Source organism: Lacerta agilis, chromosome 13, assembly GCF_009819535.1.
Source record: "Lacerta agilis isolate rLacAgi1 chromosome 13, rLacAgi1.pri, whole genome shotgun sequence".
NCBI lineage: Eukaryota > Metazoa > Chordata > Lepidosauria > Squamata > Lacertidae > Lacerta > Lacerta agilis.
Window position 1 is genome coordinate 47,308,876 of NC_046324.1, and position 12,818 is coordinate 47,321,693.

General features: G+C 40.6%; 2 protein-coding genes across 4 annotated transcripts in view; one reads left to right on the forward strand and one right to left on the reverse strand.

Annotated features, from left to right (window-relative positions):
- GPR146 (G protein-coupled receptor 146) overlaps positions 1-10,920 on the forward strand; it is a 48,002-nt gene extending 37,082 nt beyond the window's left edge. For 2 of the 3 annotated variants that reach the window (XM_033167201.1, XM_033167202.1), the window contains one exon: positions 9,723-10,920. In XM_033167201.1, the coding sequence (XP_033023092.1) occupies positions 9,767-10,768 (1,002 nt within the window). In that variant the 5' untranslated portion in view covers positions 9,723-9,766 and the 3' untranslated portion in view covers positions 10,769-10,920. Of the gene's footprint in view, positions 1-5,669; positions 6,046-9,722 lie in introns of those variants that run through there. The other variant, XM_033167203.1, reaches the window with a different exon arrangement.
- C13H7orf50 (chromosome 13 C7orf50 homolog) overlaps positions 1-12,818 on the reverse strand; it is a 155,842-nt gene that overhangs the window by 90,046 nt on the left and 52,978 nt on the right. The gene's annotated exons all lie outside the window — the stretch shown is intronic.

Sequence of the window (12,818 nt, forward strand, 5' to 3'; positions counted from 1 at the left end):
AGCACAGCATAATGGTTTCCAGGAGAAGCACCATCTGTGCCGCCTGTGAATCTTTTCCAACTGGCAAAAGAATATCTATGGAAAATGTTCCCATGATGCCAAGTTTCACTTCTTTCCCCACTCACAAAGTCTAAACTCACAACGTTTCAACAAATGGAGTTTGGGTTAGTAAATGAACTGTAGTTTCTGTTGTGCCAAATTCATTGAGGCAGATTCAGTTCTGAAATAACAGCCAAGCTGCAATAAAATCAACAGTACCATCATTTCTCACACTGAAACAAATGTGGCCAACAATTTGGGAGATCTGAATGGCCTTGGAACTATCATTTGTGTCAGCACACATCTCAAGTGAACCATGTCAGATCTCACCAGATTACATGTATACTTCTTTTTTTAATATAGATAAATGAAACTGAAAGTTGAAAGGTGATTCGGAAAAAAGAAGAAAAATCCTACAATATACAGATTATTTATCTGGTTTGTTCTAATCCATTTGTACTTCAGGTTGCTAGGCTCTCTCAGTCGCCTGTTCTTTTGCTACAGCGGTTGTCCGTTTTGCTTCTGTGAAGTATTTGCAATAAAGATAAATTTATGAGGGCAGAACAGTATTGTTACACAAGTTCTGTGCCATCCCCCAATTTCTGCCAAGTAGTAGCATGATTCCAGGGGGGTCCAGGTGCTCACCTGGGGTTGTGTTTCCTTTGGGAAATCAAGGCACGGTGTCTTTAAGAAATATGGTTTATTGTACACATATTTACATCTGGATCTACTTTGAAGTTCAGAGCAGTACATCTCAAGGAGGGCTTGTTCCTCACAGCCATGCAGCATTGGAGTCCAAAACCTCCTGCACACCGCCTCTGTGCCTCTTTCCTAGCCTGCCAATCTGGTTCTACCCCACAGGGTCTCTACCTGGAGCAGGGGCCAACAAACTTTTCCAGCAGGGGGCCGGTCCACTGTCCCTCAGACCTTGTGGGAGGCCGGACTATATTGGGGGGGGGGTATATGAATGAATTCCTATGCCCCACAAATAACCCAGAGATGCATTTTTAATAAAAGCACACGTTCTACTCATGGAAAAACACCAGGCAGGCCCCACAAATAACCCAGAGATGCATTTTAAATAAAAGGACACATTGTACTCATGTAAAAACATGCTGATTCGCGGACCATCCGTGGGCCGGATTTAGAAGGCGATTGGGCCAGATCTGCCCCCCAGGCTTAGTTTGCCTACCCATGATCTGGAGTTTTGGCTTTGCCCTTCTTCCCAAGAACGCTTGGTCCAAGGAACTCCTCCCCATGTGTCTGCTCCCCTCCCCCTTATCCAGACCTCTTTTTTTCAAAAGGACCACATTCTTCCCACTTGACACCGCATCTCCTGCAACCTCCCCCTCCCAACTCTGGTATTTCTTCTCCTAAAAACACACAAATGGGAGGGGGATGAACAGCAGGTGCATGGTCAATTGTTCTTTAATGGCCCAGTACTTAGTTCTCCTTGTGTTCTTCATGGCATCACTATCAGTGATGTCCTGAACAGGAGAACTTGTTAAGCCTGTATTCTTCACTGGCCTGGTATGTTCCTTTCATTACTCCAAACATTATCTAAATTCTACTATTTATTATTTTCTAACATTCACTTACTCTAGCAATTATAGGTCCTCGTCCCCAAACCCTGCTACTCTAGATCTGTAACAGTCTATTTTCTGAATGGTTTTCTAATCTGAAGAAAGATAAAAGCATTCCTTGCATCTATCGTCCACAACCTTTATAATGTATATGATGGTTCATAGAATCATAGAATTAGGCCAACCTAATTAAGGACCAGTGGAAGATGCACAAAGAGATTAGAGAGATCACCAACTAAGAAAAGGTGATTTCAAATGTTAACAGCAAATTACACCAAATTTACCTGCCAAGATTGGACTAGGAGATAATGGGAATTACTAAAGTGTAATCACACATTTACACAAACATGTAAAGGTAAAGGTAAAAGGACCTGTGACCATTAGGTCCAGTCGTGTCCGACTCTGGGGTTGCATGTGGTTTAACGCACATGTAGCTGAGTCCAAACACTGGTTAAAAATGAAAAGCATTTCTTACCCACTCTTCACCACATAACAATTTCAGGCTGGGTTCCATTAACCTCATTAAGTTCTAAGTGTATTAGGTTCCATGCTCCTGGACCCTCCCCAAGGATGAAAAACAAACAAAATAAAAAATTGGAAGAGCAATTTACAGCAAAGTAACAAAAAAAAGTAACGCGGGTGGCGCTGTGGGTTAAACCACAGAGCCTAGGGCTTGCTGATCAGAAGGTTGGCGGTTCAATCCCCGCAATGGGGTGAGCTCCCGTTGCTTGGTCCCAGCTCCTGCCCACCTAGAAGTTTGGAAGCATGTCAAAGTGCAAGTAGATAAATAGGTACTGCTCCAGCGGGAAGGTAAACTGTGTTTCTGTGCGCTGCTCTGGTTCGCCAGAAGCGGCTTTGTCATGCTGGCCACATGACCCGGAAGCTGTACGCTGGCTCCCTTGGCCAGTACTGCGAAATGAGCGCCGCAACCCCAGAGTCGGACATGACTGCACCTAATGGTCATGGTTCCCTTTACCTTTACCTAACAAAGTTGGCATAGTTTGGCAATATCTTTTTTTAAAAAAAAATAACAGCCATGGAATACTACACTGGAAAATAGCTTGTTTGCTTTCACCCACACTGCACAATCTCCATTATATGATACTGATGGTTGCAACCTCCCACCAGTCAAACTGGTCACAGGCGCCACCATGCAATAATAAATGACAGGCTTGGAAAAAAGTTTTGTAGGTTATTCATGCCAACACCCTTGACCAAGCAGGATTTTCTACTGCACTTATTAAAATAAAAATCTCATCTATCAAATACCTGTGTTATAAGTAATGGTGACTCATCCATCTGCAAGTGAAAGATTATCCTATTGCCCAATATGCCTCCCTATTACATGACACGGAACATGTGCTGTACCACAGAGCCCTATAGTAACTGAAATTGACTACGTTCTGTACAATAAATGCAGGAAAAGAAAATTCACTATTTATGTCTAAAAATGTAAAACAGGGTAGCCAATGTGTGCCTTCCAGATGTTGCTAGAATACAGCTCCCATCAGCCCCAGCTAGTATGGGCAAAGCTAGGGACAATGGGAACTGCAGTCCAACAATTGGAGGATGCCACATTGGTTGTCTCCGATGTAGAAGAATGGGTACGAAGAAAGTGAACTGGAAAGAAACAAGAATACATGACATACTTGAGCACAGCTACCAGTTTGCTATTTAATGTTTTTAATTCTCTAGTGAGTACTACATGTAAAATATATGTTTGTTAAGTGAGGGTTAAATAAATGTCAAAAGAATCTAAAGATCATGCAGCTAAAAATCCCAAGAGTTCGCTTTTCTTAAACAACTACCCTGAAAATTATCCATATGATGTATATTGGAGGTTGAATAGTAAGTCTGTTTAGTATGCTACAGAGCACACAAAGCAACAAGCAAATTTTCTCATAGCCTAGTGTGATTACCTAATAAAGAGCACAGTGTTTGCGCTTGTGTTTTAATGATTATTAGCTTCATTTTTAAAGGTAAACCTTTCAGCTGCATTTCAGTGTTTTAATTAGCCTGAACAATTTTAAGGCGTTATCAGGCAACCAGTTTCTAACCTCTTTGTCATGCATGTTTCTGCCGAAAACCCTTTCACGCCATTTCTGAAACACCAGCATATCATTGACGTTTGTGCCATTACTCTTGTCTAACCCTTGGCATATTCTATCTTTTGCAATCTTAAAATTAGGCTGTTTTGTTGGTGACATGAAAGCACAGCAATAGTTTTGTATGAGCCAGGTTTAACGACAGTAGACGGACATGGTAAGGCTACGAAGAATCATGAAACTAGTTCCATTACTTTAAACAGACTTTAGACTAGCTTTTTTCAAAGAGCAGAACGTACAACACTCAATCTGCTCATTCTGAAAGTGTCAGTAGTTTCAGAAATGGTTTGTGATATGGCATGGCTGTCAGCTCTGCAAGATCTAATCAAGGGGGTGTATGTCGCGGGAGAGACTACTGTTAATTCCACTGCAGGCCAAAACAGCCAGTAACATCAGCAAGGAAAAGGGGCAACTTCATCAACTGACTTCCAATCTGTGAGTCTGGAACAATCCTGACTTCCTGACCTAGACACTGTTGCTGCCTCTCAGATTTGGTCTGGGGCAAGGGGATAATAGCTCTTTCCACCAGGGTTTGCTCTTTGCCCCATTACCAAGGCCAAGACATTCTGAGTCTGAGTAAATATCAGGCATATGGTGAGGGAGTCTGCTTCTTTGTTCTAGGGTGGAGGATCTACATGTGGAAGCCTGCCCATGCTGAGACTGTAAACAACTTCATTGAAACGTTTTTTAATGCCACCTTGTACCATGTAAACCACTTCAAGAACTTTTTGAAATAGAAAAGTGCTAGATAAATATTCTAAACAAATAAACAGAGACCCTTAAGGGAGTCAGTGCAACTCTTCCATTCCTAGTAATTCTCTGTATATACACTTGCATATACTCTTGATAATATAATGAAATTACTAAAGACATTGAGATGTGCCCTGGTGGATCTGACCAAAGCTATATCATACAGTGGTACCTCTGGTTACGAACGAAATCCGTTCTAGAGCCCCGTTCGTAACCCGTGACGTGCGTAACCTGAAGTGCTGTGTCTGCGCATGTGTGCGACGCGATTCGGTGCTTCTGCGCACGACGTTAGACGCGTCTGCGCATGTGCGAACCGCCAAACCCGGAAGTAATGAGTTCCGTTATTTCCGGGTTCGGCGCGTTCGTAACCCGTGTTGTACGCATCCTGAAGCATTCATAACAAGAGGTACGACTGTATTGCTGAGCATTTTGCTCTCACAACAGCCAACTAGTTGCTTCTGATAAGTCTAGAAGCGTGTTATGAACAACATACAAAAATGCATTATATTATCCTTGTAAATTGCACACAAAAGGGTTATATTAGGAAAAGTGCACAGTAAAATGCTGATGAATTTTCATAATGATTCTGCACCTTCCCCCTGTTAAACTGCAAACTGATTTTGAAATGTGGGGGGTGGGGGTGGAGACAGACACAGAGAGACAGAGAAACAGAGTAAAACAAAACACTGAAAGATTTGTCCTGCTTATAATTCCCAGCACCTGGTATCCAGAGGCACCTACTGTGTCCAACATAAGAGTTAATATAGCCATCTTGGCTAGTAGCTATTAGTTGTTGTTGTTGTCACCATCATCGTTATCATTATTTATACCTCAGCCAATCTGGGCGGCTTATAGCATATCTAAAAACTTTTAGAAATGTTCAGTGTCAAGATCTATATACACAGTGCTAATATATGTTTTAATTATAGATAAAAAAATCGGTGGAATTAAGCCCTGCTGCTCAGAATATCTTAGCCTCAAAAAAATCAAAGGAAAACTGATTTTCCCAATAACAGTTTCCCGTAAGACATTTCATACCTTCAATGGAATCTGCCAGCTAAAGGCAAAACTGCTTTCTACTGAGAATGCCGTAAAACTAACCCAGCGGAATTGGAAAAAGGCAGGCAGCTGGGGGTGGGGTGGGGAGGGGAGGGAGATAGAGCAACTGTAACTGAACACCAAACTGGAGTCTTCCAGGAACATCTCCCTTTCTACCAATCAATCGGAAGCAGCCAACACTCAGCAGAGTGTAATGTCAGGAAACACTCCCCTCTGAGATCAGCCTCCTGTTTCTTAAAACTGGCTGTAAACAGAGAAAGGGAGGAGCTAGCCTTGGCTTGCCAAGAGAAGCAGAAACTTTGTGAGTAATTTACTAGAGGAAAAACAAGTGCAGCACACATGCAGAAAAACTACCAAGCTGTATAAGGTTCCTGGTGATCGCAGAAGATCACTATGTGTTCAAAGAGGGAAAATACAACACCCTTCAGCATGCTTTCTTCTCCTGTGATGTTATTTATCAGCCATATCTGGACTCTGAAGTACAAAGGAAAATGCTACATGAACTGAAGGTAGGAGTTTAAGAGGTTTCATAGCAGCAGGGAAAGGGAGTCTGAGGTTAGGCAGTGGGCATCACAGCTGTAAGAATCGAGAATCAAAACAGAGTGAATGTTACGCAAAACATTTCAGGAATACTGTACAATGTTCTAAAGAACCAAAAATTTATTTGAAACTTAATATAAGCCTTTGGCTTATATTCATACAAAGGTTTTTATTGTACTAAACAACACATGGTACTTGAACAGAAATAACTGCTCTCTAGGTACTATAAAATTGCATTTTTTATCTGAAAAATAAACAAAATCAAATCAAATACTTAGGCATGTTATCTAGCCAAATATTTTTTTCAGATTGAAACCCCAATTTCATTGGGATAGGGGTAGGAATGTCTCACTACCTCCTAAATAAATTTTTATCGTGGGCTTTCAAATGATGTAATTTTTTTATGATGCAAATGATGTAACAGAAAGAATAACCATGATTATTTCATTTACTATCATGGATGTTGCCCATGGTGGCTATGCTCTACCTCATGGGTAGGAAACTAAGGCACAGGGGCCAGATCTGGCCCAATCGCCTTCTAAATCCGGCCCGCAAACGGTCCGGGAATCAGCGTGTTTTCACATGAATAGAATGTGTCCCTTTTATTTAAAATGCATCTCTGGGTTATTTGTGGGGCATAGGAATTTGTTCATCCCCCCCCCTTTCAAAATATAGTCCGACCCCCCACAAGGTCTGAGGGACCGTGGACTGGCCCCCGGCTGAAAAAGTTTGCTGACCCCTATCTACCTCCAAGGTATGACTCTGAATACCAGTTGCTGGGGATCGTAAGTGAGAATAGCACTGCTGCACTCAGGTCCTGCTTGCAGGCTTCTCATAAGTATCTGACTGATCACTGTGAGAACAGGAAGTTGCACGAGATGGGTCTTTGGTCTCATCTAGCAGTGTTTGTCTTACGTTCTTCAATAAAAAACAGTTAATCTTGGGGATTACACTGGGGCCACTTTCACTGCATAAGGAGAAATACGATGAGAGATAACATTGTTTAAATAATGGTTGTGTGGGACTAAGTCTAAGGGTATGAACTGATAACCTGCCCCTGGTTTGGAAGAGACAAATGAGAGGTAGTGAAGATTGCAGGTTTGCATGTAAGTCTATGGTACTGATGAACTCAAAAGATGCAATCCACCAGTGACCACTGCCTAATCACTTTATTTCCATAGAACTGGCTTCTTCCACTGAAATGAGAGGAAGCTGCATGGTAGCAGTGTTTGGTGAATTGTATCAAAGACTGTCATATTTAAATTTGCTGTGTTTGTGGTTGGTCTCAGTTGTGGCGGGTCCACAACTCAGGGGTATGGCATATACTTTGCAACCTGAAGGTTGCAGGGTTTAATTCCTGACATCTTGAGTTTTAAAAAAAAGGAGACTGAGAACTGACATGATATAGCTGTCTCAGCCTGAAACCTTGTTGAGCTACATGGAGCAATATCCTGACTCAGTGAAGTCAGTTTCATGTACTCATGATGTTAAAATATTGAATATTATCTTAATATTTTTCAGTTGAATTATGTGCAGCGCTTTAGATTTTCAAGATAAACATACGTTATTTAAGTGTCATAAGGTATGCTATGCTAATCCTGCAGTTTAATAAAATAGGAAATCATTATATGCAGAAATAACACACCTTTAAATTAAGCTATGATCAAAGCAATTGCAAAAGCATTTGCTTGCTTCTCCGGAAGGGAAGACTGTCTTATGAGAGGGAGGTCAGTTCTTATAAATTATCCAGCCACTTCTGTGCCTGATAAAACTTTTGGAGCTGTGTTGATTCCCGAGATAGATTAGGGGTGCATAATTGAAAACACACAAAAAACCACATGTGCTTAAAAACAACAGCAGCGGAGCTAAGTTGATTTGGGGCCAGGTTCTCCAGCTGCACACCCACGCAATTCCTTTTCACACCTCAGCCAAGCTATTCCTGTGTAGCTAAGAGGCAACCATGTCAATCAGTATTACAAACTTTCCCCTCAAAGAATTCTGGACACTGTAACCCTCACAAAGTTACGATTCCCAGCAACCCTTAACAAACTACACTGTCCAGAATTCTTTGAGGGGGGAAATGTGCTTCGAATGTGCTTTAAACGTATAGCCTGATTTTGCTTTATAGAAAGAAAGAAAGAAAGAAAGAAAGAAAGAAAGAAAGAAAGAGAGGGAAGGAGGGAGAAGGTGTCATGACCATGAATTAAGATTCCCCTTCTTATTTATTTGTTTAATATATTTTATACTACATTTCTCTCCCAAGTTGGGATTCAAAGTGGCTTACAACTGTTAAAAATAATAAAACACAAAGCATTTCATCCCCAGCAATTCTTCTGGGGATGAAGTCAGTATCTTCAAACCAGAAGATGAAGGGAAAATAGTGCCAGCCACAGATACATTTCCACAGATGAGCCTGTAGAGTTAGTGCCCTTCCAAATGTGGAGCTGGAACTGTCCTCACAGTTGTGGCACTGTTGTCCTCAGAGGACTCCGTTGCAGAAGCCCCAGTGAGACTAGAGGCTTTCCTGTTCTGCTGGCAGTAGAACTCTACTAGAGTACCGTATTTTTCCGTGTATAAGACTAGGTCTTTTCCCTAAAAAATATTGTCCATAATTTGGGGGCGTCTTATACGCAGATATCTCTCTCCCCATTTTCTTAAACCGGAGTACCCAAAAATAGGTGGGCGTCTTATGCATGGGGGCGTCTTATAGACAGGAAAATACAGTAGGTTGTGCACCTTTAACTGAAGAAGCATCTTCCTGTGGAGATGTGGCTAAGAACTGGGATACAGCTACTGCCACTATATAGGTGTCAACCTCAGTTTGCTTGTTGGCAAATTAACATAAGAGTTCTTTGGATGCACAGATTAAATGTTATGTCCCTGTTTAAGATTTATGCTTTGACAGCAGGGGAAAGAGGCAAGGATCACAGGGGCAAAATATGTACAAGTACTGTTACACTGCTTAGATTTTCTTTAAACTGGATGTGAGAACTTGTGTGGTTAAGCCAAAGGCTTCATAGAAGAGGAGAGTTCTGAGGCAGCATTTAAAAGAAGGGAGAAAGGTAATGCCTTTTAGGTCTCATTGAATGCCATTCCAAACACACAGAGAGGAAAAACAGAATGGCCAGATCAGTTAAAAGGAGCAAGAGTACAATATAGGAAGGATTCAACATAAAAACAATTTTTGAATGCCTATGTAACTGCTGTAAGCCACAGGAAGAACTGTGGTTCCAAGAGAAAAACACCTTAAATTGAGGAAGGAGCAGCAATTATTATCCAGTCAGTATCACAGCCATGCTAAGCAGAAACTACCGGTAGCTGTCATGGAGCATGCCATCCTAGACAGGCACAATAAAATTGATGACATTATATTCCAGTCTTCAAATTATAAAATTATATTCTAAATTATATTTTAAACTTCTATAATGTGTAGGTAATTAGGGCTTTTTTTCATCCGGAACTCAGTTGCAGCACCTCTCAGGTAGGCATCATTGCCATTATAAGAGAACAAGTGAGGTATTCATGGTGAGTTCTGTACCTCTTTTCTAGAAAAATAGCACTGTATATAGACGAGAGAAAATGATGGATTATTTTCATTTCTTTTTTTAAAAAAGAAATATATATACTATCTTTTCTCCCCATTTAGGAAAGCTGGTGACCAGCCGAGAAGACATACACGTTAAGGTCACTATGTGGAACTGCGAATCTTTCAATGGTACCAAAAACGTAGAGGACCAGCATCTTTGCCATGATTTCCATCTTGTACTTTCCATTTTTTCATTGCTCTACCTCATCATCTGTTTCCCAATTGGCCTGTGTTATAATGCCCTACTGGTGCTAGTCAACCTATACAATAAAGCAACAATGACCATGCCAGATGTTTACTTTGTCAATATTGCAATTGCTGGCCTCATCATCAACGCTATTGCACCAATGTACCTCCTAGGACCTGCCAGTACAAAATGGGCCATCTGGAGTTTCAACAATGAAGTCTACATTACCTTGCTTATCTTGTTCAATGTATCGTCTCTGGTTATCATGTATTCTACCACACTGCTCAGCCTGGACTACTACATTGAACGAGCTTTGCCAAGAACTTACATGTCTAGTGTATACAACACAAAGCATGTGTGTGGATTTATTTGGGGAGGTGCTATGCTTACCAGCTTTTCATCTCTTCTGTTTTATGTCTGCAACCATGTCTCCACTAAAATAATAGAATGCTCCAAAATGCAGAACAAAGAAGCAGCAGATGCCATCATGGTTTTTATTGGATACGTCGTACCAGCCATTGCTGTGCTATATGCGCTTGTGTTAATTCTGCGAATACGCAAAGAGGCAACACCGCTGGACCAAGACACTGGAAGATTAGATCCATCAGTACACAGGCTTTTGATTGCTACTGTTTGTACACAGTTCACATTGTGGACACCTTATTATGTAACTCTTCTAGTAAACACATTAACTAGTATGCAAGGAAAAGTCACGGATGAAAATTACACTAGAGTATTACATTTTACCAAGGGACTGTCAAAATTTTTGGCTTTTTCAAGCAGTTTTGTCATGCCTCTACTTTACCGATACATCAACAAAAACTTTCCAATCAAATTGCGAAGGCTGCTTAAAAAACTGCACTGTGGAAATCAAGGATGCTCTCATGAACGCACGGTTGTTCAGCAAGTTATAACGTAGGTATGAATGAATGCCGGTCGGCCAGAACCTAGTTTGCAAAGCTTATTCTCCATGTTTCTCTTTTGTGCAGGTCACCTAGCAAGGATGATAGGAAAGGGGGTTTACACTGTAAATCAGGAGCTCAGTTTTAAACTATACAGGTAATGAAGATGGTTAGATTCCATCTGCAGGTTACCCTTTGATTTCTGAGATTTCAATGCACTGATTCAGTTACACTATATGAGCTTTGTTCTAAGAATTTTGCCTGGAGAAAATCACTAGAGGGCCAAAAAGCTTTGACTGAACACCTAGCACTTTGTAATCTTCTAGAGCTAAACAAATATGGTATTTTTTATGTTCCATATACAATAACATGATTTTTAATTTTACAAAGTGGTTTTATTTCAAGATGAGGAGAGCACCTTTTCATTGAGATACTCTCCACTAATGATCATACTGGTCCAATTGTGTAGCACTCTAAACAATGAAGTATAAAGGATAAAATTACTTTAGTATTTAATTATATTTTCTTGCTTATTTTGCAAAATCGTATTGTAAAAGGAGGGTCTATTTGCAATTCTAAAACAGATTATTTGCAAATTAATATTTGTTTTAATGTATCTTTAATTATTCATATTTTCCTACATTTAGCATTGCATCAAAAGAAGCATTTATATGTTTTTCTTACTTTGTATCACAAAAACATTTCAATCAGTCAGAAGTAGCCACTTTTAGAAAAAGTAAGAAAAACAAAAATATTGCTTTACCTAATAAAATGAAGGACAACTTTAATATGAAAAAATTAAAAAGCACATGGGGTTAAACAGTGTGTATCTAATTGTTATGATCCACAAATATTCATGCGAATTAACTACATTATTTTAGGGGCTGAATAATTGTGGTTCTGATTAGCATTTTTAAAGTATTACTTCTGTAATGGAAAGGAGTAGCTTTAAAGGTTTACAAAGGTTTGTTATCTCTTTGTTATTAAATGAGACTGAAAAGAGGCAACTATAACTCACTTGTGCCACAGAACAGCAACTTGTGTGAATATGCCGCCTTTGAAATGCATCTGGAGCAGGATTCTGATCATTCTAGCCTGAGTTTTTTTTTAGCTGATTTGGCCCACTTCCTCCTTAGAAGGTGCTGCTTTTCTTCCATTCTTGTCACATATTACAAGTCAGTGAAAAGAGCAGGCAAAGGTTAGGCTCCAAAGAGCCACATAAGAAATCCTGTGCACACATGCGCTGCTTTTATTCCCACTGCTGCTCAGGGCACCACCTGAGCACCACTTGCCACCACCTCATCTGTGGCCATACCTCCTCCACCTCCACAGGCACGCCCTGTTGCAGGCACCATCACAGCAACAGTGGGGCACCCACGGCACAGCGTGCCCCAGAGGAGGCGGGAGTATAGTGCACCATGAGGCCGTGGCAGCACCAATGTGCGCCCCTGCTAGGGCACAGCAGTGGGTTTTATTTTACCTCAAGCGGCAATACATCCCGGGCCGCCCCTGCTACAGTTCCAGTTGTCTCCAGACATAGCATCTGAGAAGGTCAAAAACCATCCAGAACACCATTCAGTGCAGTATGAGGCATTGCAGGGGGAAGGAAGAAACTGGAAATATTTGTGGGTTTGTAGAAGCACCTCAGAGATATGCAAATGGCTGCTCATTTTTCCCTAAGAAAAAACTTGTTTTGCTTCATGAACACACAGAGTGCACTATACATGGAGAAATCAGGCTGTAGAGATGGATAATCATGCACATAAATACTTTTGCTCGTATCCACACTTTAATACAGCTACATTCTTTTCTTCACAGCCTGATTCTGATTCTACTAGTAATACATATTTTTTCAAAAAAACATCCTAAGTTACTTTTGAAATATAGTTACATTCATTTATTGAATACATATTTCCGTTACGTGTATTTTCTTCAAACTCTCTTTAATATAACTTCACTCTGTTGCAGTTTACCCACATAAAGGACTATCCAGCAGGATCACATAAATGTGAGTTAATGGCACACTGTGTTTTCACACTTTATATACCATCACAGTATATTCCCCCA